This window comes from Ostrea edulis, chromosome 2 (assembly GCF_947568905.1).
Source record: "Ostrea edulis chromosome 2, xbOstEdul1.1, whole genome shotgun sequence".
Lineage (NCBI taxonomy): Eukaryota > Metazoa > Mollusca > Bivalvia > Ostreida > Ostreidae > Ostrea > Ostrea edulis.
Genome location: NC_079165.1, coordinates 58,487,685 through 58,506,774, shown reverse-complemented (window position 1 = coordinate 58,506,774; position 19,090 = coordinate 58,487,685). Strand labels below are relative to the sequence as shown.

General features: G+C 33.4%; 1 protein-coding gene and 1 long non-coding RNA gene across 7 annotated transcripts in view; both read left to right on the top strand.

Annotated features, from left to right (window-relative positions):
- The first annotated feature begins 1,913 nt into the window (after window positions 1-1,913).
- Window positions 1,914-19,090, top strand: part of LOC125678471 (low-density lipoprotein receptor-related protein 1-like) — a 139,533-nt gene continuing 122,356 nt past the window's right edge. For all 6 annotated transcript variants that reach the window (XM_056154539.1, XM_048916937.2, XM_048916935.2 and 3 more), the window contains exon 1: window positions 1,914-2,167. In XM_056154539.1, coding sequence (XP_056010514.1) covers window positions 2,092-2,167 — 76 coding nt within the window. In that variant the 5' untranslated portion in view covers window positions 1,914-2,091. The remainder of the gene's footprint in view (window positions 2,168-19,090) is intronic.
- Window positions 12,514-17,003, top strand: LOC130051826 (uncharacterized). Its single transcript, XR_008800087.1, has 2 exons — window positions 12,514-12,588; window positions 12,874-17,003. It is a non-coding gene; the product is annotated as an uncharacterized LOC130051826 (long non-coding RNA).

Below are 19,090 nucleotides of genomic sequence, written 5' to 3'. Positions count from 1 at the left end.
ACAGACAAGATTTAAATTAACAACATGATAAATAAAATAACCCAACAGCTTCACACATCAGTTTCTGGGATAGCAGATAATGATAGTGTTGTGTGAATACATATAAAATTGCAATTGTAATCAAATCTGTATAATTATATTTCAGTATAAACAGTATGCAAGTATAAAACACATGTACATGTAGGATCAATTGTAGAAGTATTAAAGAAGGCGTAAATTGTTTACTTGATTACAGGGGGCACCATGGGACAGTGCCTGTTAACAGTCTGGTAGTAAATCTATTGTACCAGACTGTTGGTCTTGTACTCCCAGTAACCAAGACAGCTTACAAGTGTAAAGCAAAGGAAATGTGTACAATGCAAAGACATGTACTTGTAGTATCACATTCCACTGTTCAAAACCATCTTACTGAATACAGCATGTAAGTATATTACATATGTACACGCAGGATCCAGTTCTGAACGTTTTATGTTTAAAGCAGGAATGTTAGAATACTTATATAAAAGAGAATAATAGCATTATACGAGAGAATAAAAACACAATATGTTGACCTGATTACAGGGAGCACCAAGGGACAGTGCCTGTTAACAGTCTGGTAATAAATTTATTGTACCAGACTGTTGATCTTGTACTCCCAGTAACCAAGACAGCTTACAAGTGTAAAGTGAAGGAAATGTGTACAATGCAAAGACATGTACTTGTAGTATCACATTCCACTGTTCAAAATCATCTTACTGAATACAGCATACAAGTATATTACATATGTACACGTAGGATCCAGTTATTCTGAATGTTTTATGTCTAAAGCAGGAAGGTTAGAATACTTACATAAAAGAGAATAGCGTTATATGAGAGAATAAAAACACGTATGTTGACCTGATTACAGGGAGCACCAAGGGGCAGTGCCTGTTAACAATCTGGTAGTAAATTGTTGTACCAGACTGTTGGTCTTGTACTCCCAGTAGCCAAGACAGCCTACAGGTGTAGAATATGATGAAGAAAGAAAATGTGCATAATGCAATGAAATGTAACATTTGTAGTATTATATCCCACTGTTTAAAATCATCTTACTAATTTGGATGAGGATATTTTCATCTTCATTGGTCATTAGCCAGATAAGCGTTGATCACTGTCCAACTTTACAAAATTCTTACATGATTTGTCTATCATTTGGAATGAAATAACCCTTTCTTCTGAAAAATGACTACATGAGAATAAAAAAATGTTTTTCGTCATCCACTGAATTTGTTGTTGCATCTTAGACAAAATCTCTCGTGTCGAGGGATTTTTTAAGTAACGTCCCCTTTCAATGTTTAGTCTATGAGCTGATATATGGAAACGTGTTAGACTTCTCCTTTGCTCAAAATTTTTAATTGATCTCAAATAATTCTCAAAACCAAAGTTTTGTTTAAAAGTAGAAAAGCAACTTAGTTTTTTATTTGAATTTAATGTAAGGTGTGAATGCCATATTCTTTGATGTAATGTTTGAACAAACAATCCTTAAGAGCCTTTTTAAACTGGTATGCCCTTTTAAAGGGCAAATCTTTAATCTCATTAATATTGGTTATGAAACAGTTTATAGAACCAAACCATGATGAATTGTTTTGTTCAAAAAGTAATTTTGATTCTCGATATGGATCAAACAATAGTGGAAATGACTGACCAATATTTTCAAGTCTGTACCAGTAACTTAACATACTTTTTAATATGTCAAAGTGAAGGGGGAATCTTCCCAACTCCGACAGTACGGCAAAGTTTGTTGCAGACTTATGTACACCAAGTATTGATTTGCAAAATTTGAGATGTAGTTTATCACAAAGTTGGTTTGAGTAAGTATATAAGAAACAGGTCGAAATTCAGAGTTATCTCTCTTTCACTGCTCGAGAACTTCCCTTGTCTAAAAATAACTCTTCATATCTGACGTCACATTTCTAAAAGTCAACATCATTCAAACGCTCGTAGTGGAAACTTCAACACGGCACATGGTATATGAGAATGGATGTACTGTTCGAATTTCCTTGATGTGTGCATTACATATATATATTTTTAAGCAAGAGTGCAATTAAAAAGGATCAAGGCTTGTAGCCCGCCATGCAGGCAAAGTTACCGTCTGCACTTTTCCTCACGGTGATTTTGATTTGGGTAACTGCCGTCACAAAATCTAGAGGTAAGGAATTTTGTCACACCTGGGGATCGCTGAGGGGTCGTCTCACCTATGTATTTATTTTGAGCCAATTATTATATATATCCCATCAGACTACTGATATATTTCGTTCGTCGATTTTAAACGTTCTTGAATATTATGAAAAGTTGAATGATTTTTTAGTGTTAAAAGTAATGATGTCCTTCAAATATGGGAACGGATCTACAGCCTAGTACAGGGTGTTGTATAATCGGTTACACTGAGAATCTGATAGAAGGAAGGGGTACAATATTGCGTGAATATTTTGTTGTAAACTGGGTACATAATTTGTTTAAACCCCTTGTTCAGAACAAAGGTGACTGAAAACCTGTTTTATAACCTTTTATCCAGGTCTGTAATCAACCGAATCAGTCAGATGGTCATTTCGTTGACTTAACTCTGTAGGGGTTATGTCAATAAATACAGCTGATAGAGAGTGTTACTGTAGTGTTTACTATAAATGGTCAGCTGAAATATACAATACAGAGAATATTTTCTCATAAGTTGACGATGAATGAATCTCTTGGGTTTTGTTTATCATGTTTATATAATTTGTGTCCATTGAAATGAGACAAAGAGAGTTTTTAAAAACCTGCGTAATAGATTTGATATGCAGATATGAATACCTATTTGAAAATGGTACACTAAATGGTTGATAAATTTAACCATGCTGGATAGAAATATTAAACTAAATCTTATGCCCAGTATCGGGAATGACTTGGAACATACCTGATAATAGGGATGACATTCAACATACCTGATTAGTAACATACAATTGCAACACAGTATAAAACACTGAGTCAACCTCAATGTAAACATTTATACATGTTATGTAAAATTACACATTCCACACTGAAATATGTACATTTTATTCAGTAGTTGAGTGAGATGTCAACCAAAAAGCTAATGCAAAAGATTTCTTTGTTAAAGATTTCAATTGATGGCTCAATCAGCGGAAATAATAAAAGTGAAATGATGAAAGATGAAAACATTAAGAACTGTGTATTAGTTTAACAATAACTTAAACTGAATAATAGCAAGTGTATTATCACAACACCATGCCATCACAGTGATCAACGAAATTTTTAAACCAGTCAGGAATTGCTATATCATAACTGCATGTCGATGCACAATACTTTAATGATTAATGTTTCTCGTATATATATTTTATTTAGAAGGTAGCACAAAACACCTTTAGAATGTACATTAAATTTAATTTTAAGAAAACGACAAAGAGTTGAAATTGGGGAAGGGAGTTACTTTCAATTTACTTTTTGTTTATTCTGATCTCTTTTTATAGTGAATTGGTCAAACCTTCATCTTTCGGACCTACACATTGAAATAGTCCTAGCTATGCCCCTGGTTATTATATAAGACACCTATCTATCACACATACACATGATACAGAATGTCTGGACTCAATACCTATAGGCCCTAACTTAATTTGTATGTCAGTGAACAGTGAGACATAAATGTATTGGACATTTAAAATCAGTCCAATTGGAATGAAATCTCACCAGAATATTTTAGAATATGCTGTGAACCCATTTAATAAGAATAGGAAGAAATTCCCCTTTTCCACTTTCACTTTCAAGAAACATACTACTTAAAACTTTTCCTCTTACTTATCAAACTATATCCTTTTTAATTTTACAATGAAATAGTTTTAAATGTGTACATGATTCAAAATGTATTCAATGTCTCTTTTTTTTTTCTTTGCATTATTCTTTTGCCTTCTGCATGTAGTATCTTTCAGGATATTCTGGTTTAATATTTTCACACATGAGGAGACTGTAAACACCAAACTACATATATATGCATTACTGGGCAGCCAACTTAATAACATATTGATTGATATTAAGATTGACTGCATTTGTTTAGCTCAATGATGGGCAATTCGTACATTGTTTATATTTATCAGATTGTGTCACTTTAGAATCACTAACTTTGGAGTAAAATTTGATATGGAATATTTAAAGATGTCATGAATTTATATGCTTTAATGGCTAAAAGTGAAAAAATAAACTTGATAATCATGTTTTCCATACTAGTATGTCAATTAAAGAATGACTGACTAAAGTTTTATTGGACCAACAGTCAACTTATTTCAGCACAGTAAGTAGACCTTCAAATGTAATTTATGGACTACCAGTCTATAGGGAGTCAATTCAACTTGTACCCTGACCGACTCGTACCCAGGTCAACTTGTACCTAATAGGTCAGCTCGTACCCAATAGGTCAACTCGTACCCAAAAGGTAAAAGTCAACTCGTGCCCAAGAATCTGGTTACGAGTTGACTCCTCCTCTTCAATTGATGACAACTCGTACCTAAGCGATATGTCACTTATATGCGCATAGATATATTGCATTATGGGTAGATTCTTGGGTACGAGATGACTTGCCTTTTGGGTACGAGTTGACCTATGAGGTATGAGTTGACCTGGGTACGAGTCGGTCAGGGTACGAGTTGACTAGAAATCGTCTATAGTCATCCACATTGTTGATTCCCAATTAATTAAAATGTCCGTACATTTGCTTCAGATTGGTTGATGCATTTTTACATTTTTCATTATAATGTAATGTAGAATGTGGTATGATCTTCAGAACACTTGATTTATTAATAATAGCTGTTTCTCAGATTTGCCTGCATTCTACTGTTTTTGTCTTTTTAGTTATTATCTAATCTTTAACATGTCCTGATGAATGTATATATACTTGGGTAATCTGCACAATGTATGCACATTCAGAATTGACACCTTTGGAATTGATATCTTAGATAAAACAACCTGACAGGTGGTGCCTGTACAGGTTTTGATGAAATTTCATAAAGGCTTGAATGTTTTAACTCAGTTTAACATGCTGACATATTAGGGGAGACACTGTTTTTCATAACTGAATTTATTTGTTGCAATTTAATCGCTGAATTCAAACAAGAGAGAGAAAAAAGAGAGAGATCCAAGACCAAGAGGAGAGAGGAAAAATAGCTTTTGTCTTCTTGATTTTCCTCCTTATTTCATTAGCTATACGTGTATTAGCTTCACGGCATCAACATTTCTTTGATGTATGGTATTATTATGATTTTAGAGAGCAGCATTAATTATTTCTTTTTGAATATTTATGAAACTTGTGCATACCAGGATCATGTTAGATCTGAAATGGAGAGAGTATTTAACAAGATTTAGCAAATGTTATTTTTACATCAAAGTGGGACTTACTATGTTCTAATTAGAGAAAAATCACAATACAGATGAAAAAGAACAGATTTAGCAATGAATATATTCATTACAAAGTGAACATCCAATTTATTTTACACGATATAAAAATCTGGAGATGATAGCGTAACATTGTGCAATATAACTAAAGAGTTCAGTCTGATGAAGTTTATTCTTAATACCTCAACTAAGATACCCTGCATATTATGGAGGTGGGGGTTATATGGTTCATGCATGCCTGACATAGCCTCTACAAATGAAATGAACATTTTTCATGAAAAAAACAAAACACTAATGGGAAAACTGTTGTTGTAAGGACGATTGCAAATTAAAATAAATAAATCATCATAAATCTCTATTCAATGTCAAGGTGGTGATATCCTTAAATTTTATGTCATCATTGACATATTCTTCATAAAGCAAATAAGAACAATATCACATTTAACCCACTGATTAGATTTTTCAGCATTTGCATCTTGTAAATAAAAGCAGATTCAAGTTTGCTACATGTTACCCCTACCAACCCCTTCTTTTCTTTTACATTGTGATCTATTAAAAAACCTGATTATGATCATTTTAGGTCAAACTTGCATTTACATCAGTACAATTCCTCTGTCCTTGTAAGTAAAGTAAAGTGGCATGGTTGATTTTTTCACCTTGCTCTTCATACATGCTTTGGTAAACTAACCCTAAGGGAGGAGGGGGGGCACCAGATTTCCCATCACTGGGCCGGGTATACCAAACTTGACATTGACAGTGGCTGCTATTTTTAGATGGGGGCAGAAAAATCGTATTTGTATATTTTGTTGCACAAAACAAACTCCTCATTTAGATTGACCACTAAGTCAGTTGTATTATGACATCAAATTAAACATGTCTACCATGATGTCACACATTTATCGCCTTGCCCTGGCTATGATCAATTAGATATATTACATTTCATTTTACAATAGGCCCAATGTAGTACACTTCATTGCATTGGGGACTACAAGACTAGGATAAAACTGAAATTATCTTGTAAGTTAGTAATCTAAAATCCACCTGAATTTACCCGATGTAACTTTGAGAGATCAAAAGGATGGTGGTTAATGATAGGATTATGGGAGATTTTTTCATTCAGAGGATGTATGCATAGACCCAAATTTTCTCTGTCCAGATCTTTAGAACTCGCTATGCAAAGACTGCTCACTGTGCTCACTATTACTTTATGTAAGTTTATATTAATTCTATATAATGTATATTTTGTGTTAGGCCTCAGCCTACTCCAATCCAACAAGTTCGAGCCTCGGTTAACGTCCCTTATATACCTTGGTGCCAAGTCAAAAGTATCTCGTCGTGAACATACATCATGCAGGAGTAGGCCTCAGCCCTGATTTTCCTTTGCCTATACATTGGAAACTGTTCATGATTGATAAAATCACAACTTTCTATATCAACGCCTTTGACAGTTGTACATACAATACTTGCACAATTCTGCATAACAATGCTGATTACAATTAAAGCAACATCTCTTTGTCATTATAAGTGACATAACATCATTGTCAGTATGTTTAATCTCAAGAGGTCTTCTCAATAACCCATGTCAAAATCTAAAACCAAAGCAGGATGTAAGGATCATTTATTGTTATTGTTTCTATTTTATGTATACCTGGTAGTGAAGTTTTATGCCGAGAGATTTGACACATTATCTCAGAACTAAGTGTAGTGCTTGTGAACTCTGGTCGGATACAGAAATAGGTAGTGATCATTTCTTCACCAAACACTCGGCACAAATCAAGTGAAATTCATGGCTGTTTTAGATGAGACCTTATGAAGTGAGGCCCCATGTCATGATAGGCGTTGGCACAATAAAGAATCCCAACTGTTGTATGCCCCAGAGCACCCAGTGTATTGTAGCTTAGGTAAAAAAAATTGTGGTACTTCACCTTGAGCAGGTGACATTTCATTAATATAGTGAAAGATTCTCAAAGGGATGTAAAACACCAAACAGGTAAAAAGTAACATCATAACTTGTCGAAGTGCGCTTGAAAATAATTAAAATTTTTAAAACCAAAGTAGGATATAATGATGCACACTATATGGTCATGGAAATGAAGCGAAATGTAACTTTCCACAGCTGTGTAAGACAGATACACTTTTTGCCTGTTCTTAGAAGATTAGATGTTTTTTGACCATGCAAGCTTCACATTCAAAAAACGAACATGCTGAGAAGAATGATTTTATGGCAAGATTGTCAATAAGTTGGCAATGCAGTAGACAGATTTTGCATTAAGGATAAAACCTCTGAGAGGAATTTGTATACGAGTGCAGATACAGCTTTTTAGTGCTTTTGTGAGATAAAAAGATCAATCAGTGCACAATATCCAGATTGACTTTCTCTTGGCTGTAATATGAAATGCATTGATTCATATATGCATGCTAAAATTGAAGGGAAAAAAATCAACTATTGACAAGTAATTTAGTCTCAATGGATTAAATTTAAATGTTACATAAAACATTTACTATCATGTATTTAAGCCCACTATGCTTTGTAAACTTGGTGCATTGCATTCATCTCTGTGTATAAATTTACCTTGTTCTTTTCTGTGACACATTTATTAAATGCATGCATTTATGTTGCGTTGATTTGAACAGCAGGCTCTGAAGATGCAAGGTCTTATTAAAAGTAAAGAAAGAATCTAGTTATGTTTTCTTTTTAAAAAAGAGACTTATAGTGATTTCATTGATTATGCCTGTATGTTTAGACAATATGATGGTCTGCTGTGCTGGCAAGCTGATTGCTAATACAGTATAAAGTCATTGTCCCTATAACGAAGGAGGTGGTTTGACAAAATTTATGGGGTCCATTCACCTCTGTAATGTAAAACCAGGTATTCTCCTGTAAAACACCTTGTCTAGGTGCTATATCTGCCCTCCAATAACAATAGATATCACTCCCTGTTGATAGATTTAGACTTTGGTTGATTTGTGGTGGTTTTGGTGCACTTCATGCTACATAGCCCCCAAACTGTCAATTAATAACATTGACATGGCACTCTATTTGTACACCCAAGGTCTACTAGGTTTACCTCTACCATAATTCATTAATAATCTGCCATTGCTAATATGGGGTTTATACCTGGTGCATTGCATTCATCATATTAATTTGTAGTTTAGAACTGCATGATAGCTATTTGCAAGGCACAATAATAAAGGGAGTTATGTCATTGCTTTAATGTGTATTGCTATTGGGGTTACAATGGCTACTACGAGCAAGATAAAAAAATTCAGTGTATGACAAAAACCCTAAATTCACATAATTTTCATCAAAGACCCCCCTGCCAACCCACCCTATAGATTGAAAATGATTAATGTTGACCAAGTACGAGTATAAATGACACTATATATGACACTTAATATGCTTTTTCTACAGTTTATTCACAAATGATAGGGTATAAGTAGTCTTTGAATGTCACTTTAAATGTTAATTCATTCTAAAATAAATTATAATCAATGTTGGATGATGTTGTACAGTATGCATACAAATTTTGTTATACATGTGCACACTAAAGAATGATTGAGGTACTGTTGATCGTGAGGTCAGTGGTAATGGGAGTGACAATATTGCATGTATAATTGGGGCTTTAGTTACTTGACAGGTTTGCAGGAGGGATTATGAAATCAAGTATGGGTTATTTTATGACTTGAGAATATCATGATTCAAATTGATGCAATAACTAGAATATAGAAGATTGCTTTGCAATATTGTGAAAATATTAAAAGAATCTTGTCCTATTCTTGAAATGAATTTCAATACAATTGCACTTAGATCTACGAGATTAAGTAAAAAAATAATTCATTATACATGCAGAGGGCAAAGACACAATATTTTAGTTATGGAATTTATAAAATGTTACACAATTTACATAGGAAACTTTTAAATCTGCTTATCATCAAATTTTTTTCTTGGAAATTAAATAGGTTTGTTTTTGTTTTCAGTTTGGTGTATGTATGTAACATACCTTCATATACTAATTCATATTGCATCTGTATAATACTGCTGTCTGTATATTATATGTTTTCAGGACCACACTCTGAACTAGTTTAATTTACACTAATTGTGCTATCCTGTATAAATAAAGGACATTATTATTATCATTACTGTAATTATCACTAGAAACAAATTGTATGTTTAATGTTAAAAAGTGTAGTAGAAACACTGCCTACTCTGATGCATATGTTTAATTTTAAACAGACAACATCACGAACCTGGAGTGCTACTCTAATTTATCAGAGGTGACATATTGTGGAACTCTGAATGCAACTGTAATAATTTTAGAATCAGTCAGAAATTTTGGTAGGACTGCCTGTATTCATTATTTACAGAGGATAATAGGGAAAACATGTTTCAGTATTATCATCATATTGTCAAAATAACACTTGAAAAATATCACTTTCATTCAATGAATGTGTTATGATATTTTGTTCTTAAAAACGTAATAATTCAACAATTTCTGAGATCCAGCAAGCTAGAAAAGATATGTTATGTTCATCTCCTTGTGCCTTTGGGGTGAATATCACATTTGATTTTTCCTTTAAAATTGAGAATTCCCAAATTAATTCAGTGGTTATTTTTTGGGTTGTCCAATGAAAACTAAATGAAAATGTTTCTTTTATCACTTTCAACCAGGCATTGCACTCTACCTTTAAACAAAGATGGCTGATCAGGTATTGCTTGGTAAGCTGTAGTATAGCTGTTAGCCAATTTCAATGTTTTAAATTATTCACTGATATAGTAAAACAATTTTTGGCATCTTATCAGTCAATACAATGCTTTAGCTATCCGAGATGTACAATATTCACCAAACCCTATTGACAACTCTTTATTTAGTTCTATTTTTATTTTTGAAATAACAATGTTCAATTCACAAGTATCAATGTTTGTCTCAGGTACTGTCACTGAAGCTGTTAACACTGTGCAGTAGGTGTAGCAGTGAAAGAACCCTCACTGCTCAAAAACCTTAAGTGCCAAGCATATATAGGTGTAAATTTTGAAGCTGTCCATGGCAAAGGTGTCCTTATAAGTGATATTTTCTTACAGAATGTTCAACAACACAAAGAGTCAGTTTTCAAACAGAACAAGCACAAAGATGTATCAATTATTATCTACAATATCAAATTTGTATACAGACAACAAATATTGTTCAATTGAAGCATGTGCACTATACAAAGGTTTGAAAAAAGCACACCATATTCTTAAAAATCATGCAGTTCCACAGAAGTGCCTTGAAGTGCTCTGAGTTATAAGCAGATTTCTTTGATTTTCGTTCATTCCTTTCAAAGTAAGTAAATTACAGTTATGTGTGTGTGCATCCCTCTCCAAATCTAAAATAAGATCAATTAAATAGAACTTTTTCTAAAGGCCACAAGTATAAACATATACATTGTACATACAAATACAAATTCTAGCTAGAATCTAGTTGGATACTATAAACCAACTTTTTTTTCGCGATTGAGAAATTTTTGCTGGAATAGCGAGAACCTCATCATCATGAATATTTCTTGCTGTGAACCAGTCCATTAATGTCTCTTGTATTTCTTTAAGACAATCTCAGGCGAGAAATTTAGTTACTATAAATCGTGAAATAAAGTCATCGCAAATAAAAGCTGGTTTACAGTAATCCGTCTGATTAGAATCAAATTTTCTGTTTAAAATTTGATATCTGGTAGAAACTTTGGAAAAGAGTCAAACCCCATTTGTTTTTACTTGTGTCTTAAATTTTACAGATCATTAGTAACTTGAAATGGTACTTAGTCAATAAAAATCATGACTCTTAAAAGGGTTTATCCATTAGAATCTGTCAATAAGTCAATAAGAATAAAAGGCAAGATTGATTTAAAAATTATCAGGCATGTAATTCGTGCAACTCAGAATTAATGCATTTGATTTCATATTTTGTTGTTTGATTTCTGGTCAACTTGTGATCTATTTAACTGCTCAAGCTTTTTCCTTTTAATTAAAAAATGTTATCTATATCAAATACAAAGATTAACAACAATGCACCAGTCCTGTTGATGAATCTACATGGGTGTTTGACCTCTGATTAGTTACCCTACTAACGTATAACAGTTTGATAAAATTATACTGGTAATAATGTCAGCCCCTTTACGATACACTACATATACATGTAATATGGTGTCATAGAGGAAGGGGATTTCCAAGTCTAATTTTGATTAGAAGATACCTTGCAATTATTTTCATTTCATTGCATATGGGGAATTCACTTTATCTTCCACTTGATAGATTGCAGAATTCAAAATTACACAACAGGACAAGCACTGCTGGTGGCTCTTTCCATGACCATCACTGCTTGTTTTGATGATCAGATATCCACTCATATAAATTTCTTTTTTCATTGATGCATGGTACTTGGAAGGTAAATAACATGAAAGGTGATCATCTGTAATTCTATTTTTCTTTGTGTATGTAATTTTCTTTATAAAAATGTATGTCCCTGTATGTATTGTTGGTATTTTGGTGTAGAATTTCCTGATGAGCAAGGGTGCACGAGTTACTGCCATTTATAAGGTAGAAATCTGTTATAGATGGATAAATAATTTCTTAGAAAAATCGCAACATACTACCATCTTTGAGTTCAGAAGTAGTTGGGACTGAAAAATTGCCTTTAGGGATTGTTTCTTAGAACAATTTATTCACAAAGACTATAAAGATGCTGTGGTTTAACTCAGTGTTGTAATTATGTTTAAAAGCTCTCCTCATCAACACTCCCCTTTGATTCGCTGTCTTAATTAACAGATCTTTCTATCTTCATACATTGTGAAGGATGATACATTAAATTCTTTATTGTAAGTTTCGCACAATCACTATTAAGTATTTTACATATTATATACCTGCTACAAGGAGTAGATAACTCATGTAACATTTTGGGGAAGATCTTCATGGTCAAATAATGGGTCTATGAATTAAAATATATCATGTGATGTGATCCAAAAAAATGCATGAGTCATGACAAGAATGCACCTGATGCTGCTGTGTAAACCTTGTATTTGGTAACACAGGAGTGGTGTCATTGACAGAATCTAGAGGTGACAGGTGGCAGTCCACCATCATGTTCATAACTTGCAATACATGTTCTGCATGAACATTGTCAGCAAGTTACCATGTAGCTGTTCAATAAAGTGGACAAAAATGTGGTAAATATTTTAGACACATGATATTTACCCTTACTTATAATCATAGTGTAAATATGTATATATTTGTTTGAACCTCCTGTACTAGTGATCTGATTTTACGTGAATAAATGAATTGCAATTTATCCTTGTGTGATATGCTGCACCTACATGACCTACTCATATTGTTTAAATAGCAATGTAACTTCTTGACACTTTGAATTTGTAGGCATGACACTAATTTTTATTGAAAGTTCCAAATTTTACATGAATGTGTGAATATTTTGGCTTGAATCTTGTGTTTTTAAGGCCAGAGCTGCACCTGCAGTTTATGACAAAAGGTTCAGATTGAAGTTGTTGTTCTGTAAAGGACACAGACCAGATTATCCCTGTGTAAGAAGGATCAGATGACAGGGTGTTTTTGACATTGAGGTCATCTTTACAATGGACCAGATCAGCAATCTGATGGTTAGCTTCAATGAACACGAGCAACAGTCATAGTATTCTCTATTCTCTAATCATACTGTATTTGAAAACCATGAAAAAATAGAAAATAAAAATGGAAACCATCTGAGAATGCTGGGTTTTATGGCTTCTAACTTGGCATATTGAATTCAAGAGTTTCTTTTTTTAAAAGAAGGCACCTGTTTTTTGTCTCATCACTTCCATTTTATCTTCATTTTGTCACAGTGGAGTAGAGAGAGAAAGATGTCAGCCAGATGGATTTATTTGCATTTATACACTGCATCAGATTTTATGGAATTCCTTTATCAGATTTGACTGAATTCTTTGTAGAAAGCTCTCACTATCTGATAATGGCAATACACAGTATTGTTTGCTTTGATCATACATAGAATGACACATGATACACTGGTATTTTTAAAAATGGAACCCTGGTATTTTGTATATATAGAAATGTACTTTTATATTCTATAATTGGCTTTTGCAACTTGTAAAGAAAGCGATTACAGAGTACTCAGTTGGGGTTGTTGGATTAGAATTGGATGACCAGTAATAATACTGGCTAATTGTATGACCTATGGACATTTACTTGTATACTATTAGTAACAGATGTAATCATATTATTCTGAATTGCGTAGTGCATGGTTATATCCAAAGATGGAATGTATATAATTATTGCATTTCAGCCACATTATATTACCATAAAAGATTGTGTTATGCAACTCATTCAATGTAGGATTAAATATTCATTGTATGTATTATCACTTTACAAAGTCTTTAGAATATGCTGTATATTATATTGTTCTGTGTTTTGACCTACCGTAGGTAGTGGAGCATTGTTCACATTTTGTATTATCAAATATTTCACAGGAATGTAAGGTGCTAAATTATGCTAACTATAGAAGGCCCCATCTGGACTTTCACAAAGTATGATGTACCCGGTGAGATTAAACAGAGAACAGGTTATCAGTTATAAGTACTTGCTGACTTTAATGACACAGATAATTATATTATTGATCTGTCTCTCTGAACAGTGGTCAACTTGTTACCAGCTTTTAATAAGATGATATTGATTGGCCTGGTGGTCAGCCTTCTGTCTCAATGATATTTGACAGAGTTTATCATGATTAATGAGGAGATCTCATGATATGTAGACAATGAAATCCTCACTGCCACCTGTGTGTCTGTGGATGGTGACTTTTAACAACAGAAATAAGCCACAAGTGTGGCAGGCATATCCAGGTCACATACAGACTTTCCTATGTAGTTTACAAAAGAAACAAATTCACAGGGGTGGCTTATGATATTCAGTGAAGCACAGTCACATGCAAACTTTTCCTATTTAAAAAGAAGATGTAATCATGATAGGCTTGTTGTCTGGAGACCTTCTTTTTGACGGTGTTATTCCGATTGGGTGATGTTATGATTTACACTTTACACAGGTAGCATTCACTAAACCTGTGAGACGTCTGGCCCACAGTCATTCAGTGTGATTTAATGTCTTGGAAAAAGTTTTGGCTGATATTCACCAAGAATTAGTTTACACTCACTTAAAATAGTATGTAGGTGAAAAATGCTAAAATTGTCATGTGACAACTTCGTTTATTTTAAAGAAAAGTTAAATATATTTAGGAGTATGGCATCACCATAGCCTTTCAATGAATTTTTTTTATCGTATCAATGGTAGGAGATTTAAACTAAATTTTGTTCAGTCAAGCTTGAATATGTACTATCTTCACAGGAAGGAAAAGCAAGATAATTTTTATCTGAAAAGCTCTTGAGGTCGGACTTATTCCTTGTTCCTATAGTCGTGAAAGTGGATAAGGTGCATAAGATGGGACACAAATTTTGTCTATTTCGGGATGTATGTTATAGCGCTGCTTCACATCAATGATGAACCCCATTATGCAAAAATTATAGGAAGAAAAGGTTGTATCATAGACTTGACACCAGTATTGTGAATATCATAGCTGGTACAAACTTAAATCTTGGTATAGACAGAGACATTGCAGTATGTAGTCCTTGTCAAAACAAATGTGTTAGTAATACTGGGCTTCAAACTAGCAACCTTTTGATTGTTAGCTTTTACCTTGTGAGCTACTTAGCCACCCTTTCTACTTAGATCACATTACCAGAGCAAATTATTCAATAGGTGATTATAATGTCAGTTTAATAGATTATTGAGATTCTCATTCAACAGATGTTTCTTAAAATTGTCCAAAACAGTTGACAAGTATTGGAAATCAATTTGTATCTTATGGTTTTTGTAAAGTGATACAGCTTATAATATTTCTTTTGTATCAGTCTTTCTGTATGTATTGATTAACTATAATGATGTCCAATTTGTTAAGCATTTTTCCTATTAAGATCCCATAGTCCAGCCACATGCTAAGAAATAGCACACTTGTAGCTATAATTCACCCTGAAGCACTACTGGAATCTAACTCCCAGATAGTATCAGCTGATTCCATGACTATATTCTGAAATAGCTGGATTATTTAGTATTTATTGAAGCAATTAAATCAGCATGGGGAATTGAATGGTGTATGAGTTTTAAATGGTTCTATCCAGTGGTGCATGTGAACTGTCAATATTTACAAGTGTGGTTTGCTCAATTGTACAGAAAATGATTTGTTGGTCTCAATAGGAGTGCTTAAGGCATTTCAGTGATGATGATTTAGTACAATTTAATGTCATTTTCCAATTAATGTGGACATGGGAGCTATAAAGAAGTGATGATTAATGTTTAGGATACCTGTGTATCTTGCAAAAAGTCAATGTAGATTTATAAATTTTTCAATACTAAGTAGTCAGGCGTTGAAAATACTTTTAATATTGATTAGAAATATGAGAAAATATAGTGTATTCCAGGTGTGTGGTTTCATTTTAAGCATACTGTAATTTCAGTATTAAATGCGATATCCGCATTAAGAATCTATAGTGCCTGATAATGACTGACCTCTTTAAATACAAATATCAGTAGTATATATATTCCTCATCCTTTTGAACATTCTAATATGGCCAGATAGCTCAGTGGGTTAACATGTGAGGCAATCAATTGGTAGGTTGTGGGGAGAGTCTTACAGAAGTTTAAATTTTTTTTCCAGGTGACTTTTTATTAAAACTGTATTTTTTCACTCAACAAGGTAAATTTGAAAGTTTTCAATTCCAAATCAGTGTGGTATTTCTCTGGTGTGTTATTAGCTCAAGTGAGGTTTTCTGATCACCTGTAGTCCCAGACAATGTTCATCCATCTGTTTGTAAATGTGATACATTTTTTACTTCTTCTCTAGAACCATTGGGTTAATTTCAACCAAACTTGGTACAGAGCATCCTTGGGTAAAGGGAATTCAAAATTGCTCAAATGAAGGGTCATACCCCCTTCCAAGGGGGAGATAATCAAGAAAAAATAGCATGGGGTCATTTAAAAATCTTTTTCAAGAATCACTGAGCTAGAAAAGATGAAACTTCTGTGAAAGCTTCCAGACATAAATGTAGATTCTAAATTAAGGCCTGGCATTATATTGCTAGGATAAATAAACATGACTGAAGAAGACTGGTAACATGGTTGAAATATATCAAGAAGTGTTCAGAAAACTGAAAGCTCATTAGTGAGCTATTCTGATCAACGGTTGTCCGTCTGTCTGGAAACTTTTCACATTTTCATCCTCTCCTTCAGAACTACTAGTCTTGGCTAATTTCAGTCACACTTGGTACACACTATCCATGGGTGAATTAGGGGATTCAAGTTTGTTCAAATGAAGGGTCATGTCCTTTTCAAAGGGGAGATAATCACGAAAATGCAAAAATAGGGTTTGGACATCTTTTCAAGAACCACTGGGCCAGAAAAGTTGAAATTTACATGAAAGCTTCCTGACATAGTGCAAATTCAAGTTTGTTCAAATCAAATAGCCCCTTGGGGTAGGGTGGGGCCACAATAGGGGATCAAAGTTTTACATAGAAATATATAGGGAAAATCTTCTCAAAAACCACTGAGCCAGAAAAGTTCCAATTTACATGAAAGCTTCATGAAATAGAGTAGATCCAAGTTTGTGCAATTCATTGACATGGTCCCCGGGGATAGAGTGTGGCCAAAATGGGTGATCAAAGTGTTATATGCTGAAGTGGGATGATCCAACGATGCACCGATGCTTCGTGATACTCATCTTGGCAATATACAGATCAATTTTCATGTCTATTAAATGACGATATCCGTCATAGCATTTTTCAAAAATATCCAAACGTCACAAGTCGGGTATTTTAGTTCGTCTAGCAGAAAATGAAAGTAGAACACAAAAAACACATGGCGGACTACATGACGTTAACAACACTGACTGGAACCAAGTCAGAGGTATGGAAGAGGTTTGACTTGCCAGTTTACGAAAGGGAAACCGGTGTAAGAAACATTGAATTTGTGAAGTTTTTGGAACATTGTGATATTCATTTTATTCTAGTCAAGTAACTAGCTGAACCGAGTGATATTTTTTCTGTTTTGTTTTTGAACTGAATAAATTTGAAATGCTTTTTTCTGGTTTTTATTGATATACATTTATTTTAGTATTGTGATATGTATTGTATCACTGTCAAGTACCGTAATACGTATCAGATTGGCTAGAAAGGGTATTATGTCCCACCCCTAATATTCATATATGGGAAACTCTTTAAAAAATCTCTTGAACTATTTAAGTTATGGTGTGTGATCTTGTGACCTTGACCTGGAAGTTTGACCTACTTTTAATAAAAATCTTACCTATTTAATATCTTCTGTACTATTTAAGGTAGAGACTTTCATATTTTGTGTATATAAATTTCTTATGACTAGACCCTTTATTTGATATCATGATCTTTGCATGGTCCTGTGACATTTAACTTGTGAGTTTGACCTACTTAAAAGAAAACAACCTATTAAATTTATTCGGAACTATTTTAGGTGAGGCTTTCATATTTTGTATAATTATAGATTCTTTATGGCAAGACCTTGAACACAATGGTGTTTGATCTTTTGACTTTGGAGTTTGACCTTTTTAAAAAAAAATCTGGCCTATTCAATATCTCCTGAACTATTTAAGGTAGGGATTTCATATTTTGTATATAGGTTCTTCATGGCAAGACCTTATTATTTTTTTTAAGCCTGACATTATGACCTTGACTTGGAAGTTTGACCTACTTTTTGAAATCTTACCTATTTAATATCTCCTGAATTATTTAGATATATAGACCTTTTATATTTTGTATATAGGTTTCTTAAGCGAGGTCTTCATATCATACCATGATCAATGACCTCGTGACCTTAATCTTATCAAGAACAGCAAGATCATGTTAGTCATATTGATGTTGAGGCATCACTGTGTTATGTGAATTCATTTTCAGTTTTGTTGTGATCGTTTGGGGCTTAAGGTTGGGGTCACAATATGGGATAAAAAAATTTCATGGAAATAAAAATTGATAAAAGAAAATCTTTTAAAAAATCACATCAGCTGAACAATGGCAGAGCCAATGTGATTCAGGTGAGAGATGTGGCCCATGGGCCTCTTGTTTAAAATAGACTTATTTTTATTTAGGTAGGGGGCCTCAATTTTTTATTGGAATATATGTATATATAAAATCTTTAAAAATCTTCTCAAGAATGCTTGCATGGATATAGGAAAAAAATCTTCTGCAGCAAAGCAATGCCATATTAGTAATATTGATATTCAAGCATTCATTATGTTGTGTGGATTCAAGTTTGGTTAATAAAGTCAATATTACCTGTGGGGTTAGGGTGGGGATAAATGAGGTCAAAATGTTCTGGGAATAAAGAAAGTTAAAATTTTTTTCGAAAGAACAGCAGGGCCAATGTGCTTCATATGAGCATTGTGACCCATGGGTTTCTAGTACATTTTTAATTTACCAGTAGCTTCTCATAATGTTTTGGATTCATATAGTTATAGTACTGATTTATCATGAATTATTTATTCAAGGTTTGGGTTTTGCCAAATTAATTAAGTACTTTTCTTAGACAATGAGTCTAATTATACAAGTAAGTCATGGAGTCATTGTGGATGTCAGATGAGAATTATTCAGG